Raw genomic sequence first — 21,057 nt, 5'->3', positions numbered from 1 at the left:
GACTCATCTGGGCTTGTACACTTTGATGAAGCAAGCAGCCATAACAGAAAGGCCCACGTGGCAAAGACCCAAAGTGACCTCTGGTCAACAGCGAGCCCTGGCCAACTCTCTGTTCAGCCTGTGAAACACATCCAAGGAGAGGCCCCAGCTAAGCCAGACTCAGTCTTCTCAAAGCAACTGTGAGATAATAAATGTGGGTTGTTCTAAACTGATGAGTTTGTGGTAATTTGTTATGCATCGGTAGATAACTAACAAACTCTTTAGGCTTAGTTTCTCATCTGTGGAATGAGAGAAATAATAACATATCTTTAATAAGCATGAGGACAAAATGAGATGATTTATCTAAACACTTAGCATTAAACACCAAGCCTGCTATAGAGTAATATGATTATCATCTTCTTTGTATTTATTAAACAGTTTTTTTTTTAATTTATTTATTTGAGAGAAGGAGAGTACATGAGTGGAGAAGGGATAAAGGAAGAGAGGGGATACAGAATCCCCACTGAGTATGGAGCCCATCATAGGACTCGATCTCCAGACACTGAGATCATTACTTGAGCTGAAATCAAGAATTGGAAGTTTTACTAACTGAGCCACCCAGTGCCCCTCTTATCATATGTTTATTTTTATAAAGATCTTATTTATTTATTTATTTGACAGAGAAATCACAAGTAGGCAGAGGGGCAGACAGAAAGAGAAGGGGAAGCAGGCTCACCACTGAGCAGAGAGCCCGATGAGGGGCTTGATCCCAGGACCCTGGGATCATGACCTGAGCCGAAGGCAGAGGTTTAACCCACTGAGCCACCCAGGCGCCCCTTACCATATTTTTAAAATGTCATTCTAACAGATGTATGTATTGAAACCATTGCTTTTCTATTCTTAGCATGTTCTTTCTTTAGCTAATACTATTTATTTTTTTACTTTTATTTTACTATTCTATTATCGCTCACTTTAGATTATCCTATTTATATTTTAATTTTATATTTATTCTTAGATCACTTTAAGTTCATCTATTTCAACATTCTTTTATACCTACTTTTATAATGACAATCAGGAAACAAGCAAAAGGAAAATCTTTCTGAGGATAGTCACCCAGATAGAATGGTGGGTGACATTTCCTGAACGACTCTCTCTTTATTAGACACCTTAATTTTGCCTTAGACAAACTTTCTGTCAACTCACATTAACCTACAAAAACATTTTAGCTGTCTTTTCTGTGATACAGTACAGATAAATTCTTTTATTCTTGATTGTTCGCTGGACCCCATTACCTTGAAAGAGGGAGAGAAGCTAAAATTCCTTACTGTTCGGTGTCTCATAGTTGGATATAGCAGTCTGCAAAGCTGAATGAAACCAGTGAATGTGTAATGAACACAAGGAATTTTATTTTCAAACACTGGATTCTAAACATGACAGTCTCAGCATAAAAACAAATTTAATCAATTTTTACATTCTATAGCAAGTTCTGGATTTTATTCAGTTTTACTTAGTAGATGCTTAGTAAACACCATTTGAATAGACAAATCAATAAAACTGCCATGAAACTTTAGAGCTGTCAAAGACGCTAAAATAATTCTCCCATGATTTTCAAACTTTTTTTGTTTCCTTTTAGCAGGGGAGCCATTTTTTCCAATGCACTCTTCTCCAGTGACACCAGCGCATAAATACATACCACTTATTAAAAGCAGAGTTCTACCCATTAGGCTTCTTTTGCACTCCACACCATTCCTTGCCCTCCCCCCACCCCGCCCCCGCAACATCCTTGCCCTGAGATTAAAGAGATCTTCTCCAGCCCCTCTCAAGGGGGGGAAATGGACTGGGCCCCTTGAGCAACACATGAAATTTTGTCAGAGTGAGATTGGGAGGAATCCATGGAGAGTGAGAACCAGACCCCAGGCACGTGTCTGGGAAGGTTTATAGGGCAAGACACAGGAGTCCTCCTCTCCAAAGACAAGCTTCTATTCCCTCTTTGTAATTAATCCTGGGGAGTCAGGGCAGAAAGAGACAAGGAAGACACAGTTGCATCCTGTGTGGACTTCCCAGTCCTGGCTTCTTCTCTGAGTACTTTAACACCCAGCTGAGCACAGGCACCTGGGGGGTAACCTGGCATCTGGCCACACAGCTGTGTCTGTCAGGAAGGCCTCTCACCTCTCAGCCATCCTCTTCCTTGCCCCAACTTCTATTCGTCTTCCAGGCCTCTACTAAGTACTTGATCCTCTCCTAATTCTTGATCCCTCCAGGCTGGATTGGGTTTTTCTGGCTGTTCTCAAAACTCTTTGTGCTTCACCCAAACTGGAGGATAATCTCACTCTATTATAATTATTTCTTTACATTCCTGTCTCCTCCATTAACTGGTCAGCTTCTTGAAGACAGGTGCCAAGCTGTGTCTTCCTAGCCTCAGTGCTCTGCATATACATGGAATATAATAATATAATTCATAACAATTCATAATAATTCATAATATAATTCATAAAAATTCATAATTATTATGAATAAATTAGCTTATCTTCCCATAAAGCAGGAAACTGATATTACACAGAAGGTAAGGGTATAGCCTCTGGCCACTTGCTGACTGTGTGACTGCAAATCACTTAAACACTCTGAACACAATTTTATGCTCTGTAAAATAAGAATGGTAGAATACCTGCTTATAGGGACCTTGGAGAGTTTAGATTTTCCACATTAAAGATATTTAGCCCTAAATGACCACAGGCAATCTGAGCCCCCAAAATGTTGGTAAGAACTATTGTTATTATTACCATCTGCTCCTGGTTTTGGTCCTGGGAATCTGTGATTTCTACCCTGTCAGGTAAGAACCCGAGGCAAAGAGCCAGCTGCCTCTTCGCTCTGCCACATGCCAAGAGTCACACCCAAGACTTGCCTTAGGCCTTCAGGCTATCTGATTACACTTGTATCTTGGATGTTCCCCTGTGATTTTCCTCACGCGTGCCTCAGGATTGATAGCATTAGCTAGAAATAGTAGCCTTGCCTTCTTGCTGATTACTATCTTCCACACAGAGGAGTTTCTGCAAAGAGGTATGTCAAGCCCCTCATGTCCCACCATGAGCTTTTGTTGGCTCCCTTCACTACATATTGTTCTCTGTGGTTTTTATCTTAGCCTGGTATGCAATAGGGGAAGAAAAATTCTGTGGTGCCAAGAATAAAGATTCCAAGAGGTAGCTGGAGCACAGGGGCTTTCAAAAGTTTAAACAATGCGGTGATTCTTCTCAGGGCCTGTACATCGTTGTGGCTTAATTCTCTTCCTGAAAAACAAGTACAAGGGGATCTCTCCAGGAAGCTCTGTGAGGCCTTACCAAGCCCCAGGGAAAGCTGATCCTGAGGCAAAGGTGCAGCTTCCATAGAAAAGAACACTGTTTGGTCTTGGCAATCAAACATTGGCTGATGATGGTGAGGCTAGCGCCCAGGAGAGGTCTTCTCTCATTGTCTGTAGAGCGACCCTTAACTCCCTTGCCCCACCTTTCTGCCAAGAACATGATGTCTGAATGTATTGCCCTTCAAGAGATTTGTCGGTTTGGACACAAGATCACAAATTATAGTGCACATATTTTAAAATATTGATTCATTTTTCTATGACCCAATTAACATTATATCTCATCTCATTTAATTCTAAAACACTATGAGATAGTTATCATTATTCCCCTTTTACAGATGAGAAAAAGGAAGTTTAGCAAAGGTAAATCATTTACCAAAACACATACTCATTAAGTGGTAGCGAGGAAAAGAAATCCATTAGTAATAGTCTCTAACTTTAAGCTTTTGAAAAGTAAGAAAAACACTTCCAAAATCTTATTTTCTATAACAAAGTATGTGGCTAGGTAAGCAAATAAGCAAAGACAGGGACAAATAAAATCTTATTTAACAAATAATTTTTCTTATTTTATATATATATGGCTATTCTTAAAACATTTTAGGAAAAAATGTTTTCCTTAAAAAATATATATATAGCTATTTGTAAGAAAAATATATGTCTCTCAACTATATATGACAACTAAACAGATATATAGTTACAATAATTTGTGTATGTATGTGTATAGGACATGTTCTTGGGGAAATGTGAAATTAAGGTAATGGTTATGATATTTGCAAGAAAAATTGTATTCACGAGAAGGGTAGCATCCACACATATACTGCACAATGTAACTAGTAGTTGGGGGTAGAGAAGTCTGTTCACCAGGTGGGGAAAAAGGCAAGACATGCAATTCTGACTTGAATCCTGTCCTGGTTCTGCCATCAGTGAGAGGAAAGTTACTAAGCTTCCTGCCTTTGGGTGTCTTCATTTACAAAATAAACAGTTAAGCTAGGGCATTGGCTCCCAAATAGTGGCCTGTGATGAAATTTTCATTAGTTGATGGTGAAAGAGAAAAATAAAAACAATAGACTTACTTGTATAAATTCATTTATTTTATAAATATGTTAAAATGCCTTGTTGTGATGAACAATGGGGATTTTGTATCCTCTTTGAACATCCTCAAACAATTCAACTATGTCCTCTGTAATGGAGCCCTGATAGTGAAAGTATATCTGTCTTTTTAGCAGTTCATAAATCAAAAGGTCTGGCAACCACTCAATTAACCCTTAATGTCCTGTCCAGCTTCAAAATTCTAGCTTCTTCTTAAATCACAGATGATAGAAAACTAACTCTAAAGTGGAAAGGAAAAAGAAGAGAAATGCTTTTTATTCCCCTCCTCCCCCCATTCTTGTTTAGCTCATCATTTCCCCAAATGTGTTCTGTGAAAGATGAACAAAATATTATAGCTATTATATATTATATTATAATTATATTATTATAATTATTATATTATAGCTATTTCACTAGGAAATGGATTGAGTTTGAGAAACAATGGGTTAAAAATATTGGGCAGGTTTTTTTACTGAGTGATTCTCAGACCTTGTGAAATTCTCACATCTGTTGGGACTCCCCAGAAGACAACAAAGCACGAACACTCCTTAAGTCATTGGTGGAGAGCAGATGCCTGCCCAACTTCTTTGGAGGACAGTACACCTATTCTTAGGACATAGTTTGAGAAAGGTGACTTCAGCTAAAAGAAAGTTCCTTAGTAGTTTCCATAATAGAGAAAAAACATAGCACCAGAGACAAGAAAATTGCCAATTATTTTATAATATAATTATTTTAATTTGACAGGGCTTTTTAACAATTACCAAAGCCATGGATATTTCTTAAAATTACAAAAGAAACCTGGATGAGAATTCTTCAAATTAAAGTGCATGAACCAGACAAAGTTTTGTGGCCATTCTGGGCAACTTTTCTATTTTTTTTTCAACCACAACAAATAAAGGAAAACTGTGTCAAGAGATTTGTATCCACTGATTGCAACATGACAATTAAAACATTTGGAATTTGCAGAAGTCTGTAGTAACAAAAGTATGGCTCTACTCCCTACACAGTGAACATTAGGTAAAATAAAACCATCTGTAGGTATTGAGCCTGAGAAAACCCAACTGCTCTCCAATGATGTGTCCTTGTTAAATATTTCAGGAAGAGGAACAATTAATTCTAAATGCTTGTGCCTCCTAATTGATTTACTTAAACACTTTCACTATGATCAAGAAACAAAATTCTTAATAGAAGAAAAAGATCTAATAGTATATGTTTTTACTATTTATTTATTTATTTCTACATAATTATCTGATCAGCATTAAGAAGGTTTACTCAGCCCTTTTTATTGCTTTTTACATCACCAAGCGAAATAGCAACTAGATAAGGCCTCCAGCCCTCACATTCTGGATTCAAGTTACACTTGCCACACTGAGGAGAGAAGAGTTTTCACTTGAGACAGGATGATTTTGGAACAAACTATCCAAAGGGAGGACCCAAGAAGAATCTTTTGGATAATCTGACACTAACAGCTTTCCTGTCTGATTCTGTGCACACCAGGTTTTTGACAAGCCTGTGGCTCTGCATTACCTCTGATATTTTCCATCATAACTGTGTATTAAGTTCAGCCTGTTTTTCATAACCCTGCTGACTACGACAGTCTGCAGCCATAAAAAGCCTTCCCTGACCTGCAGTTGGCTTAGAAAATGCCTCTGCAGATGAACAAAAGAGTACATGCAATGTTTATGTTCAGAGACAGAAGAGAGGCAAGCTCTTATGGCAGTACTGATAGGCGCAAAAGACTTTTAGGGTCTAAATTTAGAAAGGTTAATTTTCTTTTGATGGCATTTGTAAACAAAATACCAACACTAAAATGAGAGCAATTTAGCCAGGAAAAGGGGGAGTGTCCCATCCAGCAGATCAAACCCTCTTCCAAACTCCCCTGGAGAGAAGTGTCTACACATTAGCACATGATCGTACTTTACCCCCAAGTTAACAAGTACGTGTGAGGTTTACACCATCCAAAGTTTCAGAATCCGCTCCCTTTATACCTAAAGCCAGTATTGTTTTAATCTCTGAAAAGGGGAATAAAACACCAAACAACACTTTTTAATAGACTACCATACCCATCTACCAAGACTCAATATACAAATACTATAGTTTCAATCTACACCATTCAAGCCACTGTAAACCTGTTAAACCTAAGAAGTTGGTCTTCATCTTTGCATTAAAGAGATTCAACTGAAAAGTAAATAACAGAGGGGGTAAATAAAAGGTAAAAGTTAAAGCAACTACTTCACACATCTGAACTTTGACTCTCCACAGAAGAACTATATCCCCCCCCCCCCAAACCTGGTAAAGCAGATCACACTTAATTTTGACATTTAAAAACGAGTATCTCTCAAAAATTATTTTTAAAACACAAAACAGCAGAGCTACTTGCCTTTTGGCAATTTCTGTGCATTTCCCAGGGCTAGTGCAATACTTCCACAGAAAAGCAGACACCCCAAGCTGGACAGCATGTTGCATTTGCCACCTCACACAGGGAGTGATGCTGGTGGGTGTCCCGCAACCCTGGAGCTGCATTTAAGTGGACTGTCTCCCAATGACAGAGGCGGGCGGCTGCAGTTAGCTCTGCTGTGGGCTTACTCACAGGGGGTGGAGACAAAATGACATCACACCCTTTCCCACACACACCAAAAAAAAAAAAAAAAAAAAAAAAAAAGGCACAACAGCAAAAACATACCATCACATTTCTCTCTGCTAGGTTGTCACTGTCTGTTCTCTCTGTGATATAAACATTGAAATTTTGGTCAATCTACATATGTGAAAGAAAAAGTACTTAGGCAGTTCTTAACCATTTGATGAACTACTTTTAAAAATCTAGAAAGGCATACCCCAAACCACTGGAACAGAATAAAGCCTTATTAAGAAGGAAACTGTTTTTAATTATCTAGTAAAACAATCCAATTCTTCTTTTAAACGGGAGTAAACTTGTAAAAGTACACTTTGAACCATTCCGAAGTTCCAATATCACGAGAAATTTTTAAGAGTAAGTCATTGGTTAGATAGCAGTTCGTTATACATAACACACGTATGTATATAAGTGTATACACACACACACAGATACATAGGTCCATCTATTCTAGAGATCTGGATGTAGAAATGGAGAAATCGCTATTGCTAATCGATCCCTAGCTCTGGGCCAGCCTCTGGAATAGTGTTCTCATCTATATGATTGCACTGTAATCTTCACAGTGGCTATAAAGGAGACACAGTGTTATTCCCATTTTACCAGTGAGAAAAACTGAGGTTCAGAGAGGTTAAGTCTCCAGACCACACCGGGGAATTCTAATGGCTGATCATTTTGGGGGGCTCTGGAGCAGAACTGACTGCAGTTTAAATCTGGATGCTCTGTGCCTTTGAGCAAATTTCTCCATCTATATCTCATCAATATTGTGTAAATTCAAGGGCTTGTTCCTTGTGAGGCACTGACCTGATCAATTCACACATATTAACCCATTTCTTCCCCCAAAAGGACCTAACAGGCAGGCATTGTCATCATCCACATTTTCCAGACAGAGAAATGGGGCACAAAGAGGTTAAGTGAAAGGCTTGAGGTTATAGTGCGTGTCAGCAACTGAGCTGGCGTTCTAATCTGGCAATTTAACTCCAGAGCCTCCACTTGTAACTGCCAAACTTTCCATTCTAAACCAGAGATGATAGTATCAATTTCATAAATTTGCTAGCAGGAAGGACTTTTAGACAGTACTTACCATAGCACCTGGTATACAAAAAGCTTATTATAAAGGACAGCCACTGAAAACTACAATAATGACAGTAACAAAGCCCCCAATTAAGGAGAACTATGATTCTAACTGGACTTGTTAGTCTCTAAGTCCGCACAGTTCCTCTCTCCCTCACCCTCAATCTAGACACGTCACGGGAACAAATGGGTTAATAGTGTACTCGAAATGCCACCCAAACATTTATATTGACTCTGAAAATAGCTCATTTCATGGGTTTGCTGTAGCTGAACCCAAACACTAAGTGGGAAGTGGGAAGTGGAATAATGCTGGTCAAATAAAATTCTACTCAAAAATGTTACCAAAAGAAAAATTGAAGAGACAGCCCCATCTTCCAAAAAAAGCGTGAGAAGGCACATTGTTAAAGTCATTTGGAGCCAGCCAGGTCTAAGCTCTCACCATAGGAATGCTCTGGCACCGGCTACGGAAGGGATTGGGTTATTTAACAGGTCTTTTTCATCTCTAATTTTTCACTTGGATAGGCAGCTCTCGCAAACCCAAGTTTGGACATTCATCCAGCTGGTACGGAGGTCTTGGCTTCAATATGCCAGGGCCATCAACTTAAGCCAGTGAGGCCACTGTGCTAGTAGGAAACGACAGGTTTTCTGAGAGGGGGGGAAAAAAAACCCAGCAGAAATTCTGAAAAGAAGGCCAGTTCCCCCAACTGTGAGGGGCTGGTCCCAGAGTTAGGTAATGGAATTCAAGAGTCAGCCTCTACTTGGCCCTCAGGCTAAGTCCGATAGTTAGCAACCAGTACTTGCAGCTTGGAACTGACTGGGGGGCTAATTAAATAGAGGGCAATCTCCAACTGTTTTGTCCAGGGGGGGGTGGGGGGTGGGGGGGGGATTACCTTAGCTTGTAAGACAAGGAGCATTCAGTGCAGATGTTAAGGCATTAGAGTTCTCCTCAGACCAGGGAGGAGGAACATCCTCAAGAAAGAGACCCTGTCAAAGGAGGTTATCCACTTTTTGCAGAGAACAGGAAATTTGTGGTCGTGTCAGAGTCCCCACATAAAGAGGAGGTACAAATGTTCCAGAAGCACTCTTAAGAATGCTGACATTAAGCCTTGGTTCAAATGTCTCTGCAGGCACTTGTGTCTGTATTTATCCATAAATATAAAAATGTGATGCTCCATGGGGCGCCTGGGTGGCTCAGTGGGTTAAACATCTGCCATTCGCTCAGGTCAGGATCCCAGGGTCCTGGAAACGAGCCTGGCATAGGGCTCCAGCCCCGCATAGGGCTCCCTGCTCAGCAGGGAGCCTGCTTCTCCCTCTGCCCCCTGCTTGTGCTTGCTCTCTCTCTCTTTCTCAAACAAATAAATAAAATCTTGGGGGGGGGGGAAGTGTGGGACACCTCGGTGGCTCAATCAGTTAAGTATCTGCCTTCGGCTTGGGTCAGGATCCCAGGGTCCTGGGATCAAGTCCTGAGGTTGGGCTCCTTGCTCACTGGGAAGCCTGCTTCTCCCTCTTCTTCTGTCTGGCGCTCCCCCTGAATGTGCTCCCACTCTCTGACAAGTAAATTTTAAAAAGTAAATCAAAGCAAAACAAAAAACCGTGAAGTTCCATGACAATATTGAATTGTCACCAATATTCACAGACTAACAATATTTACAACACCGAGTAAAGAGTAAAGACCGAGTAAACACTGATGTCAAATAGGATTTCTGGATGATGATGATGTATCAGTGTGAGTTCATCAGTTGTGACAACTGTAACCAATTTGTAACAAACTCTGGTGTGGGATGTTCATAATGAGGAGGGCAAAGTGTATATGGTGTATCTCTGCATGTGCAGGGGTAGGTATGTGAGAAATCTTTCCACATTCCACTCAATTTTGCTGTGATTCTAAACTGCTCTACAAAAATAAAATCTATTCCCTAAAACAAATATCTCTGTTGGGAGGACATTCAGAAATAACTCCTGGAAAAACACATAAAATATATTTGTATTTTCTCTGTGTTCTGTGAAGGGATAATCCATGCTTGTTTGTCATGGTAGCCGGTGCCTAGATAATAAGGATGCAGTATGATGAGTAAGTGTCAAATGAAACAATCCATCAATTCCTCCAAATAGTCTAAAGGGATTAAGCTAGGGAAAGCCAAACCATGCCCTGGAATGCACAGTTGTTGGGGGACAATTCTCCAAGGGACCCTCATGTTTCTGTGTATATTATAAGCAAAAGTATTGATTTTCTGTGCTCTAGACTATCTTTTCAAAGACGTTTATATAGGAAACAGCCTTGGAAGATAGAAGTTTTTTAACTGTCCCTCAGAATTAAAGGTAACGTTTCCTTCTGGGGCAAAGGGAACATATGCTCATATCCTACTATCAAAGAGTCAAGTTCCCTAAACTCAGGGTTTCTGCCGTCTGCGTAAGAATCACCCAAACTTCTTTGCATTGCCCTGAGGGAATCTAAGCTCCTAGAATGGGAACAAATGCTGATAATCTGGCTAATGCTGTTGTTGTGAGTGAATTAACTGTCCTTTGTCTTTGACCCTGGAGTCTTGTGTCTCCTGCCAGCATTAAGTGAACTGTGCATTCTAGCGTGAACATAGGGTAAATTCCCAATCCTTCACATTTCTTGACAATAGGATTGGTGCACTCCAAAATATCTTTTTAGATAGACTTTGGTATAATGCCATCATCAACATTCAAGTCCACCATAAGAATCAACAATGAAACTTTTTCTGCTGTGCATAGTAAGAGTATTGTTAGACATTGCTTAATAAATCATAAAGTAGCCTCTATTAAAACTCTGGGGGGGAAAAGTCTGTTCTCTATGTTAAAAAAATAAAAGACTAATATTTTTCCTGAGCAACTGTATTTATTTTGTGACATTGTAACCAGGTTTTCTTTCTGTGTTGGCTGATAGTAAACCAGAGCCAAACGTGTCCCCCACCCATACTAAGTGTATAGGTTCTTGTGGTGTGCATGTTTTGGCATCATTCCTGGCTTTGTTTTTCATCCCACCCTTATTTAATGCTTATTTTCCTTGGAGTTTTAATTTATATGGTTTCACAAGTTGCTTTCATTGTTGTTTTGGAACCAAGTGAAGGATACACAAACTCTACACACAGGAGTTGTATCAAAAGTATATGTCAAAATATGTGAAGTGAGAATCTGGGAACTTGTTCTCTGCTTTCCTTTTTACACAACAGTAAACCCTGATGGAATTCTGATCCCACAATCATATGGCATCACCTCTTTATATATATTTTCTCTTTGCAAAGTAGACAAAAGACAGGATGAAATCCAGAACACTACGCTAAACACATGTCAGATTTTTCAGTCATTTCACATTTGGACTTTGAAGCATTCAATATTAATTCCATTGTTTCAAATGATCCTCCCACTAAAACTCATAAATCTTTCTAATCTTGGATGTAAAGTTGATGCAGTCATTTTACCAATCAGTTCACAGTTTGTAGTCTCTCCTTCTTTAGGTGCTATGGTAGCACATTTTAAAAGGCTTATATATCTACAATTCATAATATACAAAGATATGCTGGGGTTTTCTATGGGATGCTAATAAAAATAATTTTTGTTATGATGCATATTTGAAAGAGGTACCTCAATGTTCCATATTTTAAGCTCAAATGTTGTTTCTGTAATTACTATGCTGAATGAGACCCATGATTCAATTGTAGAAGTATCCTGCTCCAATGGGGATACATTTGACCTGGGCAAGAAGTTCTCTTCCATGATGCTCTTTATAGCACAGGGAAGTACTGCTCCTTAAATGCCTAAGTGTGTAGGTCATTTTTCATTCTGTCTAAAGGCATCTAGACCACCAGATTTTTGGCTTCACAACCTTGAGGTAATAAGTAATGTGTATTTATAAAAGAATATAAAGAATCCTTTCTACTAAGCTGAGCTATAAATTTTGCTTTCCTTGTTCTGTCTAAATTCTATTTTTTTAAATTATTAAAGTTTAGTGGACATATTAGTTTCAGGTACACAACATAAGAATTTGACAGTTCTATACATTATTCAAGGCTTACCATGGTAAGTGTAGTCAGCATCCATCACTGTACAATGTTATTACGATATCACTGGCTATATTCCCTCTGCCATACTCTCCATCTCCATGACTTATTTATTTTATAACTGGAAGTTTGTACTTCTTCATGGCCTTCACCTATTTCACTCATCCCTCCACCCACCTCCCCTCTAGCAACCCTTAATTTCTTCTCTGTTTTTAAGAGTCTGCTTTTTTGGTTTGTTTTTTAGATTCCACATATTAAAGAAATCTTAAGTTATTTGTCTTTATTTCACTTGACATGATGCCCTCTAGGTCTATTCATGTCACAAATAGCAAGATCTTATTCTTTTTATGGTTGAGTAATACTCCATTGTGTATATATACATCTTTTCTTATCCATTCAACTATTGGTGAACATTTGGGTTGCTTCCACATCTTAGTAATTGTAAATAATGCTGCAATAAACATAGAGGTGCATAATTCCTTTCTAGTGTTTTTATTTGGCGGGGGGAAAACACCCAGTGGTATAATTACTGGATCATATGAAATTTTTATTTTTAATTTTTTGCGGAACCTCCATACTATTTTCCTCATTTGTTGCATCCATTTACATTCTCTCCAACAATACACAAAGATTCTCTTTTCTCTACATCTTCACTGACATGTTTTGCTTTCTTGTCTTTTTGATAATGGTCAAATTTGATAATGGCCACAACCAGAGTAGGTATTTCAAATCAGAGGGATGTGTCAGAAATGGGTCCTGAAAGTTAGAGTACAGCATCAGGGAGTCCAAGAGAGCATGGGGAATGTGAGGAGGCAGCAGCAGATAAAACAAGTCAGAGGATGGTGGATATGTTTTAAAGCCTGGGGTGGAATAGTCATGATCATAATCTCTTAAGCAATAGATCCTAGATCTTTTTAGTTTATTATTTAATGGAAGGGACACTTCTCTAGACACTTCCCAGCTCTGTTTGCATTGGTTTGGGGTGTGACAACCAGGCTGCAAGCAGAAGACATCCAATGCTTGTTATATTGTAAACCTGAGGTTGAGGATTACATCATGTAATAATGTCTCCAATGAGAGAATAAAAAGAAATAAAGAAATAAAAAGGAACTTCATGAAGCAAATCTGAAGGCACTTCTCCCTAGCAGTATAGACATTTGTGAGCCCTTCTGGCTATAGCTACCCACTGAAATAAAGTACAGAACAATAATCTGAAGGAAAAAACACATTTCAAATCCAATTAGAAAAATAAATAATGACACGGAAAGAAAGAGGTAGTAAATGAGGCTAATGGAGAATAATAAATTGTTCTTAGAAAGTGACAGCTTCTAATAGTTGAATAATTTGAGTATTGAAAGTAACAATCACTGACGAGGACAAAAGTACACAAAATTTTAATTTGTGATGTTCTGTGTTTTGACTTTGTGACACTCTAATTTTCTAAGCTCTATCTCTATTCCAGTTTAAAAACAATTGTATTTGAAGTTAAGGAAAAAAATAATAATTTTTGTAATAATTGTAATGTAATAATTAAATACTTTAAGGATATTGAAAAATCAAGGTTGAGAAATACATCATGTAATAATGTCTTTAATGAGGGAATAAACAGAAATAAGAAAAGGAAAAGAAAATATTTTCTTGCTCTGTACTTTTGCTGTTTAGTACAGTGGCCATTAGCCATACATGGCTATTTAAATTTAAATTAATTAAAGCTAAAAATCCAGTTTCTCAATCATTCTACCTTCATTTCAAATGCTCAGTCATATGTGGCTACTGTTATTGTATCAGACAGCTCAGATATGGAAGATTTCCATCATTGCAGTTCTGTAGTACAACATTGATCTTGACCATGTCCGCTAGCATTGACTTGTCATTTAATTAATGAATGAAAGACTGAATGGATGAATCACTCTCTTTTGATTCTTTGTCTCTCTTTTCAAAATAAATACAATATGTTTTCATTATTCTTCATTATTAAGCTTCAACTAATATAGAAAGTTCTCAAACTGAGAAAGTAACAAAGGACAAAGGGAAAAAAAAAAAAAAAAACAGAAGGTAACAAAAGACAAAGGAATTTCTTCTACAAATTTCCAGCTCCTAAGGTGCTCAGGGAACAATCACTGAGAGAATGTGATCTTGAGTTTCTGGCAGGATATACCGAAGTGGTCCAGCCATTGTTGATTGCCAACCCCACAACCATTCTTTGTACCTTCTTTCTTTCTGACAACACTTGCCTCCTATCAGGGAAGATATCTTGGAAGGCCCATGTGAATAACTTCTGGCCCAGAGAGAGAGAGAGAGAGAGCATGTGTGCAAGTGGGGGGAGGGGCAGAGGGGAGAGAATCTTCAAACAGATTCCCAGTGGAGTGGGGAGCCAGACTTGGAGCTCAATCCCATGACTCTGAGATCATGACCTGAGTAGAAACCAAGCGTCGGATCCTCACCTGACTGCACCATCCAGACACCCTAGTTCTGGCCCATAAATTTAAGTGGATTTTGCCAAAGGACTTGTAGCAAAGATTTATTTCTCTGATTAAAAGAAACTTACAAGAAGATGACTCCTTCTTACTCCCTTTTCCTGCTTTATTAATAATGTTAGCACTACTACATTAATTATTTAACTAATTATCATTAAATGAGAAAAGAATGCTTAGAGATATGGCAGCCAACTTATGAGCTAACATAAGAGAAGAACCTAGAAAAGCATAAAAAAACTCACCTTTGGCCCTTATGCTGTTGACCTTAAGACCAAACCTGGACTGTTCTGTCTATGGAACATTCATAACATATACTGGTTACAGAGAGGTTATACAGTAAATAAACAACAGTGTATTTATTTAAGCCAGGCCTGGCCAGATAATTTGATATTTGCACCTCTTTGTGCTTAAATTTATTCTACAAATAGGCATAACAGTCTCTACCTTATAGGGTTATTGTGATGAGTAAATGGTTTAATATATGTAAAATGCTTAGAACAGTGCCTGTCCCAGGGCAAGCTCTCACTTGCTATAGGCTGCTGGTGCTTTGGTTGTTGTTGTTTTTATTATTGTAACTAAAATTATACTCAATGAAGAGTAGTCCATGATGTAGACCTGCTCTTCAGCAAAGACATCAATTCAGAAGGTGTGAAGTGAATACAAAAAATTTAACAAACTTCTCTGAAATTTCCTTTTCAGAGCATTTAATTTGCTGTCATAGACTGGGGCACTAAATTAAACTATCATTCAAATAGTCACATTTTCAAAAGTTGTATTTTCAACAGAATCTTATGTGTTAGGCCCCCTCTAAGCTTAGTTTCACTCCCCTAAATCCAGTATCTTGAAAATGCTTAAATAGTTCAAAATAGCAAGTCCATGTCTAAAATAACCTTAAAAAGGGTCAAATGTGTGTGGGTATACTATTCCTCAAACCAAGCCCTTCCCTACTATATTTTATTACATTTTTATTTTTTCCCAATAGTTTCATTAAAGTATAATTGACATAAAATAAACTGTACATAATTATACATTTTGATGAATTTTGACATGTTTTCACCTGGAAAACCCTCACCCCAATCAAGATAATGAACATACCCATTACATCCAAAAGAATTCTTGTGCTTCTTTTCAATCTCACCCTCTTTCCTCTCCACACCTCCCACCCCATTCCTCACACCCACATATTGGCTTTCTATAACAATAATTTAGATTGAAGTTTTGAGGGTTTCACATAAATTGAATCATACATTATATACTCTATTTTTGACTGGATTCTTTCCTCCAGCATAACTATAATGAGAGTCAACCATGTTGTAACCTACATCAGTTGTTCATCCCTTCTTATTGCTGAGTAAGATTCCCTGCATAGATATACCACAATTTACTTATCCATTTACCAGCTGATGGATATTGGGCTGTGGCCAGTTTTGACTACTACAGATAAGGTTACAAGGAATAATTGCAAATATGTATTTGTAAGGATGCATGATTTCATTTCTCTTGGATAAATACCTAGGAGTGGAATAGGTAGAAAATATGATAGGTTTCATTTAAAATTTTTTTTAAAAAACTGCCAAACTCTTCCAAAGTGGGTGTATAATTTTACATTCACACCAAGGGTGTATGTTCCAGTTTCCCACATCCATGTAGACACATACATGTCAAACTTTTTAATTTTGGCCATTCTAATAGGTAAATAGTAGTACCTCATTTTGATTTTAAGTTTTATTTCCCTAATGATAAATGGTGCTATAGATAGATATTTTCATGTGCTTATTTGTCATCTGTTTGACTTTGTTAGGGGCGGGGGAGTTGTATCCAAAACCTTTAGCCCACTTATTTGTGGCAGGGATTGATTGTTTTCTTATTACCAAGTTTGGGGAATTCTTGTAAGTCCTTTATCAGATACAAGTTTTGTAAATATTTTCTCCCTAACTGTAGTTTCACTTTTCATTCTCTCATTGGTGTCTTTCGTAGCGCAAAAGTCTTTGATTTGTACAATGTTCTGTTAAGAATTATGTTATTGGTGTCATAGCTAAAAATCCTTTGTCAAATCAAAAGTCATGAAGATTTCATAGTGTTAGGTTTTACATTTTAATCTATGATCCATTTTGAGTTGAGTTTTTGCATATGATGAATGATATGGATTCACATTTTTTTTTGCATACAAACATCCAATTATTCTAGTGCCATTTGTTGAAAAGACAATTTTCTACTGAATCGACCTTACACCTTATCAAATCATTTGTCCATATTTACATAGGTTGCTTCTGAAGTCTCTTTTCTGTTCCACTGCTCTATCTGTCCAATTTTAATGCCAATAAAACATTATATTGAATACTTCAGCTTATAAGTCTTAAAATCAAGTAGTATTACTTTGCCTGTGAAACCCTCTGGACCTGAAGTTTTCTCTGTAGGAAGGTTTTAGGTTTGGGGGATATTTTTTGTTTGTTTGCTTTACTAAAAATTCACTTCCTTTAATAGACACAGAAACATTCAGATTATCTATTTCTTCTTGAATGAGTTTTGTTAGTTTGCATCTTTCAAGGAATTTGAACTTTTGCTTAAGTGGCCAAATGTGTTGACATATCATCCTTTTAATATCTGTAGAGTCTATAGTGATGTTGCCTCTCATTCCTGGTACTGATCTATGTCTTCTCTGTCCTACTCAAACAAGATTTAATATATCTGATTTTCATTTTCATTCACTTAAAAATTTTCTATTAAATTTTTGTTTCTTCTTTGCTCATGGGCTATTTAGAAGTATGTTATTTTGTTTCCAATATTCAGGGGATTTTTCTAGGAGTCTTTCTGTTTTTAATTCTAATTTAATTCTATTATAGTTGAGAAATATACCTTAAATTACTTGAATCCTCTTCTATTTATTGAGAATTGTTTTATGGTCTAGAATATGGCCTATCTTTGTGCCCTTGAAAAGAATACATATTCTGATATTGTTCAGTGGAATACACAATAACTAGAATTTCTGTTGTAATTGAAGTAGGAAACTAACAGGAAAGTATTGGCCAGAATAAGATTATCAAAGCAGAATTTAGCATCTGTTTAATTGGAATGATGATGATGATAGTGATGATAGTGATGGTGATTTTGACAAATCGCAGCTATTGTTTATTGAATGTTCAACACTTTTTTTCTAAAATTTTTCTTCCCAGTTTATTTCTAAAAGAGCTAGTCTCCTTCTCATTACCACTTGCAAAACTCATTCACTAATGAACAAACAAAAAACCCAAAACAACAACCAAAAAACCCCCAAAGCCTGATCTACTTATTCTTCTAGCATTCCCTTGGGAGTGCTCAATTTTTTAATTATTTCCCAACCCATGCATTTTTTTTACACTGTCTCATCCTCATTAACAACTCTGTGAAAGTTTGAGGTGGAGAAAGCATCTCCAGCAACTTAAGAGACTTTCTCAAGAAGCAGAGTGAGTCAGTGGTGTAACTCGGGGGTTCACGAACTTTACTGTGTATCATAATCAGAGGTATTAAAACATAAAATTTCTTCTCTCATTCAGTATCTTATGTCTGAAGTTATATTTCAGAGAATTATTTTGGCTGATGGAAAAAATGTGAGAATCCCTTAGAGGGGTAACATTATGAGATAGCATATTACCAGCCATTAAACCTTAAAGCTCATGAAGACATTCAGGACAGATTGGAAGATAGAGAAAGGAAGGACTAGGTTCTTGAGAGGAATGGGAAGAAGTTGGAAAAGTAGGCGGGAAGGGAAAATCAGAATCATTCCAAGTATCTGAGTGGAATCCAGGCCTACATGAATCCAAAGGACATCAAAATGTGAAGAGGACCTTGCTTTCCCACCCCTTTCTCTTTTAAATCCATCTATACATTGAACCATCCATTCCTTCTAGCTTGTTTTTAGTTCCACATCTTCTTCAGGCATCAACCACAAGAACTTAAGGAATGATGGAATAGCTGCGAGGAACCACTGAGGCATCCCTAACTTATCTTCAATTCAAGAGCACCTGTGGACCAAGACAAACGTTCTGAAGTTCAGCTTTCAGGGTCCCACCTGATATAGTGAAATCAGTTGTTCTCAGGCCATAGGCTATCTATTTGTCACCAAGCAGAAACTCAGGTCTAGTGAAGGAAAAGAATAGAAAAACTCAGAAAATTCCTTCTCAATTAATATCCCAGGCCAATACTGAGAACATCTTTTCCCTGACCTCTCTTCACTAAAGTGAAAGAAAACAGCCTTCCTTGAAATTACATGATTCACTAAAAACATCTGACATTAATTCCAAGAACAAGGGCTTAAAATACAGAGACACAGAGAAAGCAACAGGGAGGGTCTGATAGAGAGTCAATGGGGTGAGATGTGGCAACTTCTTACTCTATGTATCACCAGCTGTCGCAGCTCGAACATAAAATTCATGCCCTTTGACTTGTGAAATGTCTCATTCCCAGCACCAGTGCTTAGGCAGGGCATTAAATTGTGTCAAAGAATGCCAATCACATGAGATGATGCTGAAAGGGCTCTGAGTTATTCCCAGAAGGCCAGAATTTCTTATTCCAAATGACCCAGCCCATTCGCCAGCACAAGATGTGCTGTATTGACCAACCCCTTCAAATCAATCTGGTCCCCAATCTAAGAGCTTGGGTACCATTACCAGACTCCAACTCTCAAAAGATTTTCTCTGTTATCCATACTGTCATTTTTAGGCATATAAAGAATAGAATTCTCCAAAAGACATTGAAAAGATAAGGGGATTTTATAAACACTCTATGCCCATAAATTTGATAACCTAGATGAAATGGACAAATTCTTTGAAAGACACAATTGGCCAAACTCATGCAAAAAGAAACAAACAATCTGAACAAGTCTATCTCTATTAAAGAAACTGAATCAATAATTAATAACCTTCCAAAAGGGAAAGCACAAGGCCCAGAAAGATTCATAGGTGAATTTTCCAAACATTTAAAGAAGAAATTATACCAGTTCTCTACAATGTTTTGCAGAGAATAGAAGCAAAGGGAGTATTTCCTAACTCATCCTGTGAAGCCAGCAAGACAAAGATGTTACATGAGAAGAAAGTTATAAGCCAGTATCTCTCATGAATTTAGATGCAAAAATCCTCAACAAAATAGTAGCAAATCGGGTGCCTGGGTGGCTCAGTGGGTTAAGCCTCTGCCTTCAGCTCAGGTCATGATCTTAGGGTCCTGGGATCGAGTCCCACATTGGGCTCTCTGCTCACTGGAGAGCCTGCTTCTCCCCCCTCTCTCCCTGCCTGCTTCTCTGCCTACTTGTGATCTCTCTCTGTCAACTAAATAAATAAAATCTTTAAAAAGATTTAAAAAATAGTGGCAAATCAAATTCAACAATGTGTAAAAGGAACTACACACCACAACAAAGTGGGATTTATCCCAAGTATTCAAGGCTGGCTCAATATTTGGAAATCAATAAATGTAAACCATCACATCAATAGACTAAAGGAAAAAAATCACATGATCATATCAATAAATGCAGAAAAAGCATTTGACAAAATCCCAAAACCATTCATGATCTAAAATTCACAGTAAATTGAGAACAGAGAGGAACTACCTTAAATCCATTTTTTTAAAAAAGTCTATAAAAAAATCTGCAGTTCACATCATACTTCATGGTGAAAAACTTGAAGCTTTCCCATTCCGCAGGCCATCTTACCATTCTGTTTCAACAACATATTGGAAGAACTAGCTTATACAACAAAACTCAAAAAGGAAATAAAAGATATACAGATTGGGAAGGAAAAAGCCAAACTGTATTTGTTTACAGATGACTTGATTTTCTATGTAGAAAATCTGAAAGAATCACCCCAAAATTCCTGGACCTAATTGGCAGTTATAATAAGTTTGTGTGATACCAGGTTAAAGTATAAAGAAGATGTTGTTCATATATACAATGGAATATTACTCAGCCATCAGAAAGGATAAATACCCACCATTTGCATCAACATGGATGAAACTGGAGGGGCTTATGCTAAGTGAAATAACTCAAGTAGAGAAAGACCATTATCATATGGTTTTACTCATATGTGGAACATAAGGAATAGCACAGAGGACCACAGGGAGATGGAGGGAAAATGGAACGGGAAGATATCAGAGAGGGAGACAAACCATGAGAGATTCTAAATTTCTAGAATCTAGAATCAGCTCAGGTCATGATCCCAGGGTCCTGGGGTGGAGCCCCACATCAGGCTCCCTGCTCAGTGGGGAGTCTACTTCTCCTCACCCCCACCCACGTTCTCTCTCTCTCTCTCTCTCAAATAAATTAATAAAATCTTTAAAAAAATCACCAACCAGTCTTGGTGGCCACATCAATCAAGGCACAATTGTTACATTGTCCTAGGTTTAGATGAAAATGATAAACTTCATGGGGCACCTGGTGGCTCAGTGGGTTAAAGCCTCTGCTTTCGG

At 37.7% G+C, this 21,057-nt stretch overlaps 1 protein-coding gene across 16 annotated transcripts in view; it reads right to left on the bottom strand.

Annotated features, from left to right (window-relative positions):
- Positions 1-6,982, bottom strand: part of ABI3BP (ABI family member 3 binding protein) — a 252,672-nt gene extending 245,690 nt beyond the window's left edge. For all 16 annotated transcript variants that reach the window (XM_059392066.1, XM_059392067.1, XM_059392070.1 and 13 more), the window contains exon 1: positions 6,801-6,982. In XM_059392066.1, coding sequence (XP_059248049.1) covers positions 6,801-6,879 — 79 coding nt within the window. In that variant the 5' untranslated portion in view covers positions 6,880-6,982. The remainder of the gene's footprint in view (positions 1-6,800) is intronic.
- Between the last annotated feature and the right edge of the window lie 14,075 nt (positions 6,983-21,057).

The sequence above is a fragment of the Mustela nigripes genome, chromosome 2, assembly GCF_022355385.1.
Source record: "Mustela nigripes isolate SB6536 chromosome 2, MUSNIG.SB6536, whole genome shotgun sequence".
NCBI classification, from domain to species: domain Eukaryota; kingdom Metazoa; phylum Chordata; class Mammalia; order Carnivora; family Mustelidae; genus Mustela; species Mustela nigripes.
Note: the sequence above shows the minus strand (reverse complement) of the source record. Positions and strands in the feature narration are given on the sequence as shown.